At 35.9% G+C, this 14,009-nt stretch overlaps 2 protein-coding genes across 2 annotated transcripts; one reads left to right on the plus strand and one right to left on the minus strand.

Annotated features, from left to right (window-relative positions):
* The first annotated feature begins 1,414 nt into the window (after window positions 1–1,414).
* Window positions 1,415–2,529, plus strand: LOC116160168. Its single transcript, XM_031473302.1, has 4 exons — window positions 1,415–1,520; window positions 1,564–1,778; window positions 1,830–2,126; window positions 2,177–2,529. Exons 2-4 carry the CDS (start codon window positions 1,632–1,634, stop codon window positions 2,276–2,278), a joined length of 546 nt encoding a protein of 181 aa, XP_031329162.1. The 5' UTR covers window positions 1,415–1,520; window positions 1,564–1,631; the 3' UTR covers window positions 2,279–2,529.
* Window positions 2,530–5,442: 2,913 nt separating this feature from the next.
* Window positions 5,443–13,610, minus strand: LOC116158659 (peptidyl-alpha-hydroxyglycine alpha-amidating lyase 2-like). The gene is made up of 7 exons (XM_031471482.1): window positions 13,423–13,610; window positions 13,065–13,258; window positions 7,426–7,624; window positions 7,178–7,379; window positions 6,940–7,125; window positions 6,744–6,862; window positions 5,443–5,609 (listed from the first exon to the last, which is right to left on the minus strand). The coding sequence occupies exons 1-7, from the start codon at window positions 13,576–13,578 to the stop codon at window positions 5,496–5,498; spliced, it is 1,170 nt and encodes a 389-aa protein (XP_031327342.1). The 5' UTR covers window positions 13,579–13,610; the 3' UTR covers window positions 5,443–5,495.
* Window positions 13,611–14,009: the final 399 nt, after the last annotated feature.

A 14,009-nucleotide genomic window follows, 5' to 3' on the forward strand; every position in this document is an offset into this window, starting at 1 on the left:
TGTCATCTCATTATGCCCTCAAACGGCCTGTCAAATTGATTGACGGAGTTATATTATGTAATAAAAAAGATGCAACTTGATTCGTATGAAGCACTTTAATGTTGGGCAAACAATAATCATGACATTTGTATATTGGAAATGCATTCTTGGGAACGATGAAAAATAAAATGTTGTATGCACCTCAGGCATTACTCAATATTTAACCCTCGGGCGACTTACAATCCCTTCGGCCGGAGGCCCTCGGGCTCTGTCGCCCTCGGCATAAATATCGCCTTAATGCCCTTGATGCATAAATAACTATTCTTGTTTACGCATGGTAATGAGTTCAGACATTTTTCCAGGGAAATCGACTGATAACCAACCATTTTACATGACAGGTGAAAATTATGACACCTTGTACTTAAAGGGTACCATTTGTGACGGATTTTTATGAACTGGTGCAGGTTGAAAGTTTATATTCCAAAATTACAAGGATTATGTTCGACAAGGATCTTGACCAAACGACAGTTTGGTCAAGATCCTTGTCGAACATAATCCAACACTGGTAAACGTAAAAAATAATCGTCCAATACACAAGTGAGCACAATTGCGACATTTATTTCCACCAAATCTGAAAACGGCGCTATAATATAAATCTTTGTATTGAAATCATCTTGTAATTATAACCTTAATAGCATACTAATTATGCATGCAACTCAATTAATAATTAACACAGATTTATGTAATTATTTAAATTACACAATTTGTCAATGTTATTAATATTATAAATGCATATGCCTATCGTAACTACCTTGAAATATCCCCACCTCCCTTCCCATACAGGTACATAGAGTCGTTCCAAATGTTCGACGACGTTCCGTTGTCATAAAACACGAATACCTTGCCTTATTGGGAAATGATATTTATCAGCCGGATGCAAGCACTAAATTTTGCATAGAGTTTCCAGAGATCTTAACAAACAATTTCCGAAGGGTTATTACTTCGAGGGATCAGTGGGAATTCTTTTTGTAAGGGTTCGAATTCATGGAAATTGACATTTTGCCATTTTTCTCAGAAACTTAAATTTTTAACCTCTAAAGCTCTAACCAACTCAAGGTTGGTGAAACAATGGAAGTTTTCTCCTTAGATGAGTATTATTTATATATAAAAATGAGAAAACTGTATACATAAAACAACCCTTGGCAACAATTAATTAATTAATTAAAAAATCTGTTTAATTAGACATGGTGCCATATAAAGCCTCGGTTTTCGGCCGATATAGATAGCTCATGGTATTTTCAAAAGAGGAGAGGCTGTTCGATTCAATAATGACAGCAAATTATCTGATTCAAAATCGAATTCATATGCCTGTGATTTGAATCGAAGTGTGAAGCTGTTAATTTTTGTTTTGGAAACGGTTTTATAAAAATTACATTTCTAGTTTTTTACTACCGACATTCATTTGAACATGGAGAATCATCTCCTTGAAACAAATTTTGCGTGATCATAACTTTTGCAAGCTCCAATGTATGCGTTGAATGGTAAGTGACACAGTTCAGGTTTAGTAATAAAACTTCAGAACAGCGACTCCACTCAACTAATTACCTAGTGACAACTTATGTGTTAAGTGCTATAATAATAGTCGGCGGAAAATGCTACCTACATCCGAAGAAACCAAAGCCCTTTTGGGCTATAATCCTGACTTATCCGCACAGGAACTGGAAGATGCAGAACGACAGGCAATGGATACTTCAAAAACTATATATGATTTGAAAACAGAAATTGCAGTACTATTGAAGGTGGGTACTTAAACGAAATACACTGTCAGGTAAAAAGCACAAAGCCCGCAGAAAGAAAAAATGACCGAATTAGAAACCAAACAATTAGAGGAGAAGAACAAACAATTAAGCGACCAGTTGACCATATTTGACGCAAAAACTGACAAAATTCGGTTTCTTATCGATCAGGCCAGTCGATTTCAGGATTTGATATCGCCTAGACCTCGAGAAAACTTTAACGAAGACATGCTACCGAAAGTGATTGTATGTGGAATAGCCGAAAATAATATTCCAAGAATCATCGTTTGTGACGACAAGAGAAGATCTAGAAATTACGCCAGTACATCCAGCTTTCCCGTGCCACAAACTGTAATTTGTGTCTCTCTATTGGGTATCGCTATCTAACTTGTCGCTTTCAGAGAGTACTACCGCAGCTGGCTAAGAAACTCAGCGAAAGTTATGCCATACAAAAACGGCTAGCTGAGGAAGATGCGGATTTAAAAAATAAAAAGCTCAATTGATTTTTGCAATAAGGGTGACACAAGTGTAAAAGTGGATAATTTTGATTAACGCACACAAAAGGCAGCTGGCGATTAAAATTTGAAAGTGATGTTATTACTCTATGCATACTTTAATTTTGTAGATAATGGCAACTGGTATTGACGCAAGTAATGCCAGTTTCATGTAGCATCACTGATTTTGATCGCCAGTGTGTTCCGTTTGGTATTTTATGTAAAAAATGGCCCATTTTTATCACGTATATTAAAACCGTTTCAATTAAATTCGTACAAGTTGTTTTACATGTAACCAAATTTACCAGCCGGAAATCAAAGCGTCTATTCTTCCGAAGAGCTCTTCTTAAGTGGCTTGCAGGATCCTTTCGCCCCCTTTGCCAAGTTTCCTCTCCAGCACTTTCTTTCATGTTTAAGTTTACTCGCATGTTTCGTTCATATTTTCCTTAAGTTCCTCCCAAAATCCGAATCATAACTCCTTACGCTTCTTTCAATTTCATCGTAAGCCTCTCTCAAATTGCTCTCAGGTTTCCCGCAAGTTCCTCCATACGCTTCCCAGTTATTTTGTCGGTTCCATTACCATTAAATTCCTTGTAAGATGCCATCAAGTCTACTTAAAATTCATTGTTCCTCTAATGTGGGGATTTGGGTACATGAAAAATACGAACCGAGTTACCACAGACGTTCATTATCTGCCATGTGGCACATAATGTACTCTACAAGCTAAGCTTGTTAGCTTGTAGAGTTCTATAACGCGGAAATTTGATGGTGATTTGACAACCTCTGACATCGTTTATTATACAGGACGACAAAGGAATGTTTTCACGATTGAGTGAATTAAATTTCACGAGATGGTTAGTTTCCCTTTATCGTCGTGTGTAATACAAAACTGTATTTTATAGCAGAAGTCATAGAAATCATTATAAAACTTTTGAAAATTCTCTAGGTATTTAGTATATACGTCCAAAATATCAAGCTTAGGTTCTCCCGTCGTTTCCATGGAAGCCATATTGTATTCTGTTCTGAACTTCATTTTATATCGTAGTCCGCGTCCCATTTTTAATAAGAATGACAGATGTCATTGGAATGCACAATAATTTATTTCACTGTATCTATCCTTGTTAAATTAAGACCACTACCCTTACGGTTAAAAAGACACTTGGCCTACTGATTCAAACCTACTAAAATGTAAATTTAACATCTCCTATAAAATAAAACTAGGTATATATTAGTATTAATGTGTCAGTTTTGGCAGGAGTCTGGTAAAGTAACAAGCGAGGCAGGAAAGGTAGTCAGATTTAATGTTAGTGCCACTGTCACTGAAATGTCCTAGGGATGAAAATGAAGGTTTTACCACGATTTCGAAAAAAAATATATCAAAGTTACCAAGTTACCATACATCTAAACTAAACAAAATAGATTTCCTTTTATGAAGTTAACCCGACAGAATCTAACATCTGTTGCCTTTACCAATGAATTCTATACTGAAAAATAAGTACAGTTTGTGACTACTTGCATCCCTATATATCTAAAATGAACGGATTTCTTGAAAGTTGATCAAATCGAAAGTTTGCGACCAACGTAACTGGTATAACTTTAAATGAAGTTTGATTTTAGAGAACCACCGAGAAACAACTGCTGCTGTATCTGTAATCTGTATCACTATTTCACCATCTATAGCTTTATTTTATTATATTATTTATGTATTTATTATATTAATTTATTTTCGATCATCATCACTGTTGACTAATTTCACCAATTTTTATTGCATGTTTATTGTTTATCCTCCTTGACTACTCTGTTTATTAACAATCCTGGTGCGTTTATAATTGCTGTCTGTTTGTCTGTCCGTCCGTCTGTCTTCCTGTATAGAAACCTTCGATTGCTTTGAAAATTGGTACACATGGTCTTAAGGATATAACAAAGGTCGCTATTGTTTTTTAGCTACGTAGAATGCGCTTTTATTTTCATCATTTGCCCAAGGACTGGTATTGTGCTATGCTCACCATGGTCGCTGAGGAGAACACGACCTTGGTTGCTTATGCAATCACCCGGTATGCTTAGAATCAGAAAAAACACCTACACTGGCATTGACTTACTATAAAGTACTATTATAATAGGTACCTAGATACCTAAGTAACTCAGTAAACTTGCAGGGGAAGGAAAAACATCTAACAACCTTCGATACTGATAGATCTCGATGAGCATATGGGTATCTACTCGTTTGAAAATTATAATTTTTAGATATTTTTTGTGTATTTTGAAAAATGACGTTTCTTCGAAGCGCCATATCTCGGTAATTGACATACCTACACAAATCCTTTAGTCAACATTTTTGGAAATTTAGTGCTCTATAGATGTAGGTAGATGCTTTTGTCGTAGGAAAAAAGTTATTGAGAAAAATCGCGAAGACAGTCAAACATTTTGCAGTCCCCCTCTTTTCGCAAAGGGTCTCAAGGTTGAAAACTTGAGAAAATGTTAAAAAACCATCCCTAAACAACATCCCAAAAATTCCTTAACTTCCGACCTTTTGCTATCTGATACTATCTGTCGGCTGGACTAAGGCAGCGATGTCAAACCTTCGCCAATCGATTTCTACGAGTTGAAGGAACAGTGGTATTGAATAAGAGCAGAAAAAAGTCGAGTTTCCGAATGCAAGCTGAGTAAAAAAAATTCTCCTACTGAAAATCGTATGCGATTCACCGTACGGTTACTTATCAAAATCTATATGTTATTTACCATCCTTGGAGAATATTAATTGTTTTTAAAATTTATAATAAAGTCATTGTGTAGAATTGAGTATTAGGGCATTATATACTCCCATATTCAAAACAAAGCGTATGATAATTAGTATAATGAGTGATGACCATAAAATATGGTACAAGAACCAGAATGTGCATCTAAACATTAATTATTAAATTTCGTTTCATTGTTACTGTCACTAATCCCTCAAGATTACTTTTGCACAAAATTTTGCTCCTACTATGCATGCATGTGCAAGAATATTAAACAAACATTTATTGTCTGAATAATAAATAAAATACAAAATAATTTTGAACATTTCTATTTACTACTTACAAATCTTTATTTATGTATTTTAGAATGACCTTTATTTTCCTAAAAAATAAGAGCTGTCCGCTAGTACAGTTATTACAATAAATTACTTGTCCTTCAAATTTGTATAATATTAATAATATACTATGGGCAGAAGATTACGTTATCCTCCTTATTGTTTTCCACGTACCAAATTAAATTTCCAAACTTTGTTGGGCCCAATTTCGACAACGTAAAGCGACGATGTGTTGGGCGACGCCGCTATAGCGTGCGGATTTTGAAATTTCTGTAAACAAAAAATGCGACAATTACTTTCGAATATACATACATTGACAGTGTTTACATTTAGCACGAAAGTTCTAAGTGTGGAAAATTGTTAAACTGTGTCACTTCTTAGTTTATTTTTCGAATGTATGTTTACTGGACTTATTTTCATATATCACGACTGTGAAAGTTGCTTAAGTAGCAATTTTGAGACACTGTTACATAAGGAATCTGATTTTCGTTAATATATGTATGTCAGATTTATATGTTTTTATGTTAATTCGATGTAAAGCATGTGAAACCCGGCAGAGATTTTTTTTTTAATAAAAGGGTCAATCAAGATGGCAGCAATACATGAAAGATCTGTACAACGCCAGCAAACAGCCATTAGAAATGTAGGTGGATGCAGAAAGTGATGTGGGTACTTCTGTAGCAGAGATAGTTGCTTATGATGGATGGCTAGGCTGCAAGAGTATAGACAGCATGTCAGTGGATCTTTTGAAATGAAAGAAGGGTTGAAAGAGTTGACTGCTTGATGTATTATCCTCCAAATATACACAAGAACCGCAATTACGGTGGTCAAAATAACTGGAAAAAGATGCTTGGAGAAAGGGAGAAGTTTGAAAGTGTGTTTTGTTGACATGTAGAAGGTACTTAGTCTTGGAGGGAGAGGAATAACTTCTATTAGGTTTTCTGACGAGAGTAGTGTGCAGGAACTGAAAGAAATGTTGCAATAACTTCAGACGGTGGAAGGTAAATGCGAAGAGGAACACCAAAAAGGGGAACGTGATGGGTATCGGTAAACAAGAAAATGTAGTTTGCGTAAGAAGAAAGAAGTACGTAGAATCCATCACCTACAGAAAGTGCACGTGCGCGTTGGTAGTCCGTTGCAATAGCATTTTAATGGTGTAAAAGGCTAAAAATGAAACTAAATCATCGACCCTACCAGATGTAGGCTACGAAACGATACACAATGGTAGAATGTGAAAGAAAAAGGTATTGCAAAACACACTGAGGGTTAGGCAGCCCATAATACGTAACGTCGTCACTGGAATTGAACATGCAAACGCAATTCATCTCCATCTTTGAATATAAAATATTTTATATTCAAAGTCTATATACAATTTCAATTTGTGTACATTTACCCCTTACCCACCTCAAATGGACCCCAATCCCCGATCACTGTTTCATTTTCGGCGCTAATAATAAATCCCTGGACCGGAAGCTGCATATCGAAAGGTAATGATGGTCCATTAACTGCATAAATAATTTCACCTGCAATGAAAATATATTATCGCAGTTAAGTCAATTTAGGTAAATTTAGGTCAATTTCTGTAGACGAATTTACCTACCTACTGCCGCTATTCCAAAAATTCGACCCATATCTGGAGTTTGAATTGTAAGCGGCTGCGTCAAAGATCTCTCACTAAGCTCTGCAGAAGGACAAACCACTCTTTTATTTTCTCTATCGGCGACACAAATTCGGTCCAAAGACTCTATTAACGCCGTATGATGAGGAACGGACAGAGAGAGACATTCTAAAAAAATCAGTTTATGTAAGCTCCACTATCTCTCTGTTAAACAATGAACCATTTCCACTGGGTATTGTTCTCATAAGACGCCCCAACGCCGTAAACTTTAAAATTCGGCTGTTGCAGTAACCGTCGGCGATGAATATTTCACCGGTGGAAGCAACAGCAACTGAGGTCGGTTTGCAAAGGTGATCTTTGTCGTCTCCCGGTTCGAAATTCTGTCCAAAAATCAACTGCGGTTCGTCCATGTCGGGGCAAAACTAAATTCAATTGCAAATGTAAATTGTCATGCTATTGCCGACTTACCTTGAACGCCTGATGTCTGGCCACGTCTGTTATCCACATGTTGTTGTGGTGGTCGATTGTAAGTCCGTGTGGCATGTAGAATATGTCTTTTCCCCATTTTTTCAGGACGCGTCCAGTTTGAGGGTCTAGGGTTAAAACCGTGTGAGAAGTTATTGGTCCCAATTTTTGGTGGCGGTAGTTATTATTGTAATCAAAGGTACTAGAAGAGAAGAAACGGTGATTAGTAGGTGAGACTATAATGTATTTACATTGGATTAAATATAACAAGGAAGATTGTAGTGTAAATGTTACGGACGGAATATTTCCAAGGGAGAATCTAACGGTTAGGATACTCTTCTGTATTGTAACAGTTCCTGAGAAGAAATGCTCCGGAGTAAAATGCTCACCTTCTGATTTCCGGGAGAGCACTACTCCATGAGTGTGAGAGCAAAGATGGTAGGAAACAATTCATGTTAAGGCTAGGTACCTGGAATACAAGAACAATGATCAGAAAAGGAAAACTAGAAAATATAATGGAAGAGTTTGGCGCAGGAGACTACAAAATGGTTTACAAAGGAGGACAGAAAAAAGAAGCAGAAGTAGCAATTTTGTTCAAAAAGAAGTTGTACCAAAACATTACCAAGATAATTCCAGACAGTGTTAGCGATCAAAGTGATGAGTTGGCCGGTAGACACTCTTATAATTCAAGTCTACGTACCAAAATCAGACGACGAGATGGGGAAAAATATTGACTGATATATACAGAGTGTGTTGCAATTTAAAAAATACCAACCTTGGGTCAAATTGCAGAAACGGTGGTCCAAAAAATCTTTTTACTACTCCACTGGATTCTATGTAAAAGCGTCTAAAAAAACAGTGTTTGCCCTTTTTCTATCTTACATGGGTAGTAAGATATGATAACATCCTAAAAGTCAAACTTTCCATGATTCTACTCGTATTTGTGGTATTAAAAATATCATAAAAAGGTGTCACAGGGTCGCGAAAACCGTAAGTTTCTATCTTTAAAAGCAGCTGAGATACACCGTTGTCTCAACCAAAATAGGACACACGGTACTCTTCAAATTACTTTTACGTTGACTTCTTCTTTTTCTTGGATTTCTTCTTAAATCAAGTTCATCTCAAGCTTCTTCTTACGTTCCATCAAGTCTTCCTAAAACTCCTATCAGTACTGCTGAAATTTCTTTCACGTTCCTCTCAATTTTCTCGCAAGATTCTTTCAAGATTCTCTTAAGTTCGTTTCAAGTTTTCAAATTCCTTTCATGTTTTACCGAAACCTACTTAATTTCTCTTGAAACGTCCCTTTGTTCCTCTGAAGCTCTCTTCACAAGTTCCTGCCGAGTTTTCAAATTACTCGGAATGTCCATCCTCGCTTGCGTTAAGTTCCTCTCCAGTTGCTATTAAATTTGTAATTAAGTGGGACTCAATTTGCATAGATTTTCGCTTCTTGAAAGAATTTTAATGACACAGGCCCAGGAAGCCATTTAAATTTTTCAGGAGATGAAATGAATGATTTGAGAGTGAAGTGAAAGTGAGTGAATTTGAAACCGACTTTTATACAAATTTGAAGTTTCGAGCATTAAGTTGGTTTAATAGAGGATGCATGTTTTAATTGATACATCTTATATAATTGCATACATATTTTGCTTCTCATTAAAATTTCTTAACATTATTAAAGGGCGATAGCCGATATCTGATGTTATAATTATTACAAAAACTATTACCTTCGTTATTACCTTTTTTGAAATGCGAAATGTTTCTTTATTTGTGTCAGTCGTTTGACGATACAATTGAATTATAAATGCGATTTAAACAAGAATAATATGATTTTTTTAATATGAACAAAGTTGAGTTTTTCTCAAATTCGTTACCAGTTCCCGAATTCCCCCTCATATCTCCTGCAACATTCCCTTAAGTTTCCTTCAAATTCTCCTCAAATTTATGTCAAATCCGTTTCAATTTCTCAAAATCTTTCTATGTTGCGCTCTCAAGGTACCTACTCCAAGTTATATTTTTTATATTTAGATTTTTTTGTGAATATAAGATGCACTACGAATGCATTGGTTTCTCAATCATCAATAAAATAGTGTTGCCCAGAGTGGTTGAAGCAGGTCTACTACAAATTATTATCTGGTTTTGTATACATACACCCTCAGGATTTAAAGACACACTTTGTTCCCTTGATAATATTATACTAATATTTCACAATTTTTTTTGTTTCAAATATAATTACTTAGTAATTGACAAAAATAAGGTGGAGGAAAATTTGTAATAGAAAATTTTTCAGTTTAGATATAAACCTATGCTCGATCGAAAATTCACTCATTCCAGGATTTTGTAAGTGTAGTCTTTCACTTTTCGAATAACTTTAATTTAAAAAAATTACTCTTATGTTTGAAGGAATTTACTATGTTAAGTTCTATTATTTATTAAATTAAGTTTGATTTACAGAAATAATAAATTAATTAAGGTTCTAAGGTGGTCGATATCCCCTTACTTGTCCTATGTTTGTCTCATAGATTACTAATGTAATTAGGTACAATTTATACAAAAATTACATCTGGAGTGGTTGTTTAGATAATGCACAGACCGAGTACAAAGAGTCTTCTTTAAAACGAGAGTAAGATTTCCGCCCTAAGGCGAGTAATTTTAGCGTACCTATTACCTTTTAACTTTTCACGTGACGTCTTCTGAACACTTATAAAATTCATCATATTTACAAGAAGAATACAAAACGAAATCAAATCATCTTTCTTTTCGTGTACTACTCTCTGTTTTTTTTAAAATGCTGCCACTTGCTATTTTAGTGTATACACCTAACAGTTCCCATGCACACTTGCACTACTTGCCGAGAGGCTATAGGGTATAAGCGCAAGAGACAAGCATTTTTATGGTTAGCAAAGAGTGCCCGTAGTATGGGTACATTTGCTTTTGTCATGTAGGTATGCTTAACGAATTTAAAAAAAAATTCGTTAAGCCGCTTGTGAGCAATAAAGCCTGGGACAATCTATGTAGTTTCACAGAAAAATAAGGTCTTTCGAATACCTTAATACAAATGTTAGGTTGTTTTTTCAAAAAAAAGTTCTATGCCTTTGCGGCGCTCCAAAATTCTTGTTCAAAAATCCGACCCGTTACTTTTCGTTTCAGTATGCCTTATATGCATATCCAAAATTTGAACAGAATCCGTCGAGCCGTTACCTCGTAAAATATGGCCAACGTACGCACGTACATACAGACGGAAAAACATTTTATTCTTTGAAAGTTGTTTAAAATGATGTAAAACCTCGAAATCTAATGAAATTTTAACATGTCCAAAAAACAGTGACGCGGTACACTCCGTGCTAATTAGCTAATCTTGGAATTGGCGACGGAAGAAGTGGAGAAAGACTTTCAAGCTTGACAAAATCGTAGAGGGCGCAGAAAGGGTTAAACTTGACAGAATTTGGCCAGAGAGTTCTCGCAATATACCTATTCTTGGTACTGGTGGCGAAAGAACTGGAAAAAGGAGACTTTCAAGCTTGATCAAAGTCGTTGAGGCCACAAAAGGGTTAAACTTAACAGAATTTGGCCAGAGGGTTGTTGCAACATACGTATTCTTGATATTGGTGACGGCTTTATGGTTCAGTGGTAGAGCATTGGGTTATAAATCCGGAGGTCGAGTGTTCGAACCTGGGTTGAGGTGCATTTTTCATCTGTGGCAGAGATGGGAATTACCTTAGACCAGTTTCGAGCATTCTGCCGGCTACTCCGAATTAGGTTTTCCTGCAGTTTTCCTAATTCGTAAGGTAAATACCGGAGTAGTATAGAACAACTTAAGACCTTCTGCAGAGGCACCTCTAAAAAGCATTATGCGAGTCACTCTGTAATTGGGCGAAAGCCTGTTAAGGACCCAGAACAAGAGAGAGATAAAATAATATAATAAAATAAAGAAGTGTAGAAGGGGACTTTCTAGGTTGAAGGTGCATAAAAGTTACACTTTATATGACTAGAGGGTTGTCGCAACATACTGTTATATTGCCAGCTTTGAGTGGAAGATTGTTGCAGTAAGTTATATTATGTGACAGCCCAGTTATCGAATTGCAACATTTCCAATGTAACAGCGTTATATCACATTCGCATAGTTATATAGCTAACTGTTTTTGCTCCGTACTTAGATTACTGCAGTTTTTACTCCAAGAAACAAGCTTTCGTTTAAAAAACAAGAAAAAAGATTTCATTAAAATACCTTAAGACGATTGAGGAGAGTTGCCGTCAAATTAAGCGTTGTGGTCGTGTATGGCGTGAAGCCTTAAAGGCCAGTTTCATAATCCCGTAAAAATCTCCTTGAACTAAAGTCAACTATATGTCAAAATTAAGACGGTTGATATGGACGAACCCCTCCATTTCGAGTGGAAAATATATGAGTTAAAAATTATAAACATTAATGATATATACGATAGCTTGTAGCTTGTCTTCAATAACAACATTAATTATTCATTCAAGTCGATTTTAGTTAAAGGAGACTTTTGCGTGATTATCAAACTGGTCCTAAGATGGGGGGTGATTGTCTTCATTTGAAATTGGGCCTTGTGGTCTAGACCGCTGGAAATGACGTCCTTTGCAGACAATGGCGAACAGTGACTTAGTTTTCATACTAACACCGTAATCAAAGGAACTTTCTTTTATTCTAATCCAGCTCCCACCTTCCGTTAATAAATTTTGTGTGGATCAAAGTAGGTGAATAATATTCTCAAAATTGCGTACAGGCGACTGGCGTTGAGCGGCAAATTCAAATATATCCAATTACTGGTATAGAAATTCTAGCCAATGGTGGCAGAAAAACATGTATACGGCGTGAAATTGCTAGAAGACGACTGCGACTTTGAGTTTAACGCGGGGTCCGTTAACTACTAAACTACTAAAAACCGATGAGGAGGGTGTCATTTTGTATCAATCATTTTTACGCATTATGCATTGCATAGGATTAATAACAATTTACAACAACGATCCTTTATGTACTAAAGAAGATCTGAAACCGTAAGGCTTTAAAATAAAAACTGGGAGCCACGTTGTGTGCTAAATTAAACTTTTGGTTGTTGCGAATATGCTCCCAACCTCCACTACTAGACCCTTTGAACTGTGTTCAGTTACGTAACAGAGCTTATTTTAGGATGAACAAGTAATCAATTTACACCTTTTTGAATACCTTTAATAAACCGAACGTTATCTCTGGATATAGGTACTTACCTAACCTACCTATTATTGTATAAAATGTACTCTCATCATATATGAAAAAATTTAAGTGACTCTTGAAAAAGTATCTTTTAGTTTTAGACTAGAAGCTAAATACTCGTCTGTAATAATGTTTTTTTTTCTTGTTGTGCATTGATGTTAACTGTAACATTATTGTTTTAAAGATGGAAGCAACTGATAAGTGTAAAGGTTTATACCTGCTAACACAATAAACATTATTACTCTTATCAAAAGATAATAATCCAGAGAATAAACAAACTTTTTCCATAGATACAAATCTGTAAACATACATTGCCGTCACATCAAAGTAAACAATAAAAAAGAGCGTTTATGAAATGTAAGTAAGCCTCAATATCTCGTATATTAAAATTTACCGCGTTATTTTAATTAAAGAGCCCAAAAAATCTCACCTTGCATCCCAAACACGATCTGCTCTATGAAAAATGACCGGCTGCTGATGAACATTTACGGATACTCCAGAAACTTGTCCTAAATTCAAATCGACTTCCGGCCAGTTTTCGACTTCTTGTGGCACAAGCTCTGAAGAAGCGGGAGGTGCAGGTGATTGAGATTCGACCATATAGTTTCTTTTATGATTTTCATTCTGCAAATTCAAATGTAACTCAATCTGGAGCGCAATTTGTGTTGCCTAATCCAAGCTGGAAGGTCCCCGACTTTATAAACCCGTTACTTTCTATTCTGAAGGTGGACTATTTAATTACTTGCATATGTTATAAACTTTATTAAAGTAATAAAAATCGCACTTACCTTTGACCGAAGAGAGGCGGAAAGTTTCAAAAGTTGCCGGAAATCGTTATAAAAATCGGAATTGATATTTGCGGGGTCCGAATTAAACGCAACGGCGCTTAAAACCCCCTCAAAACATAACAATGGTAGAAGAACAGCGACGAGCTTCGTCGCCATTGCCGTACTTACGGGAAATCAATGTTTCCCTGAATACGCGCATGTACCACCGCATTTTGATACTATCTTTTATCAAACCAATTTTCCTACTAATTCGCGGTCAAGGTTAAATCGATAAAATAAAAAAGTCAGACAGAAAATGTATTAACCTCGCGTACACATCAGTATTTAATTAGAAATATATACATGTAGATTGTAGACGAACAGCAAGTATTGGTAAGTAGGTGTAATTATCACAACCCTTAGAACACATTATTTAGCCGTTGGGTTTTGCTTGGTCCCAACGGTTTCTTCTTTGCTAGGAATTTCCATCAAATCCAGGTTGAGTCCAAATATAACCGGTGGCGGTCATCGAACAAAAGGCGTTATAATAACGTCCCGGCGCTCTGCAGTAAGACCACGTTGGACATCGGCAACGAAACAAACTTTGA

The sequence above is a fragment of the Photinus pyralis genome, unplaced genomic scaffold, assembly GCF_008802855.1.
Source record: "Photinus pyralis isolate 1611_PpyrPB1 unplaced genomic scaffold, Ppyr1.3 Ppyr1.4_LG1, whole genome shotgun sequence".
In the NCBI taxonomy this organism is placed as follows: domain Eukaryota; kingdom Metazoa; phylum Arthropoda; class Insecta; order Coleoptera; family Lampyridae; genus Photinus; species Photinus pyralis.

Coding starts and splice junctions, on each gene's coding strand:
- LOC116160168 (XM_031473302.1), top strand. CDS start 1,632: ATGCTACCTACATCCGAAGAAACCAAAGCCCTTTTGGGCTATAATCCT. Junction 1,779..1,829: donor AAATTGCAGTACTATTGAAG/GTGGGTACTTAA, acceptor CAAAGCCCGCAG/AAAGAAAAAATGACCGAATT. Junction 2,127..2,176: donor GCTTTCCCGTGCCACAAACT/GTAATTTGTGTC, acceptor TGTCGCTTTCAG/AGAGTACTACCGCAGCTGGC.
- LOC116158659 (XM_031471482.1), bottom strand. CDS start 13,578: ATGGCGACGAAGCTCGTCGCTGTTCTTCTACCATTGTTATGTTTTGAG. Junction 7,380..7,425: donor CCAGACATCAGGCGTTCAAG/GTAAGTCGGCAA, acceptor AATTGAATTTAG/TTTTGCCCCGACATGGACGA. Junction 7,126..7,177: donor AACAATACCCAGTGGAAATG/GTTCATTGTTTA, acceptor TGATTTTTTTAG/AATGTCTCTCTCTGTCCGTT.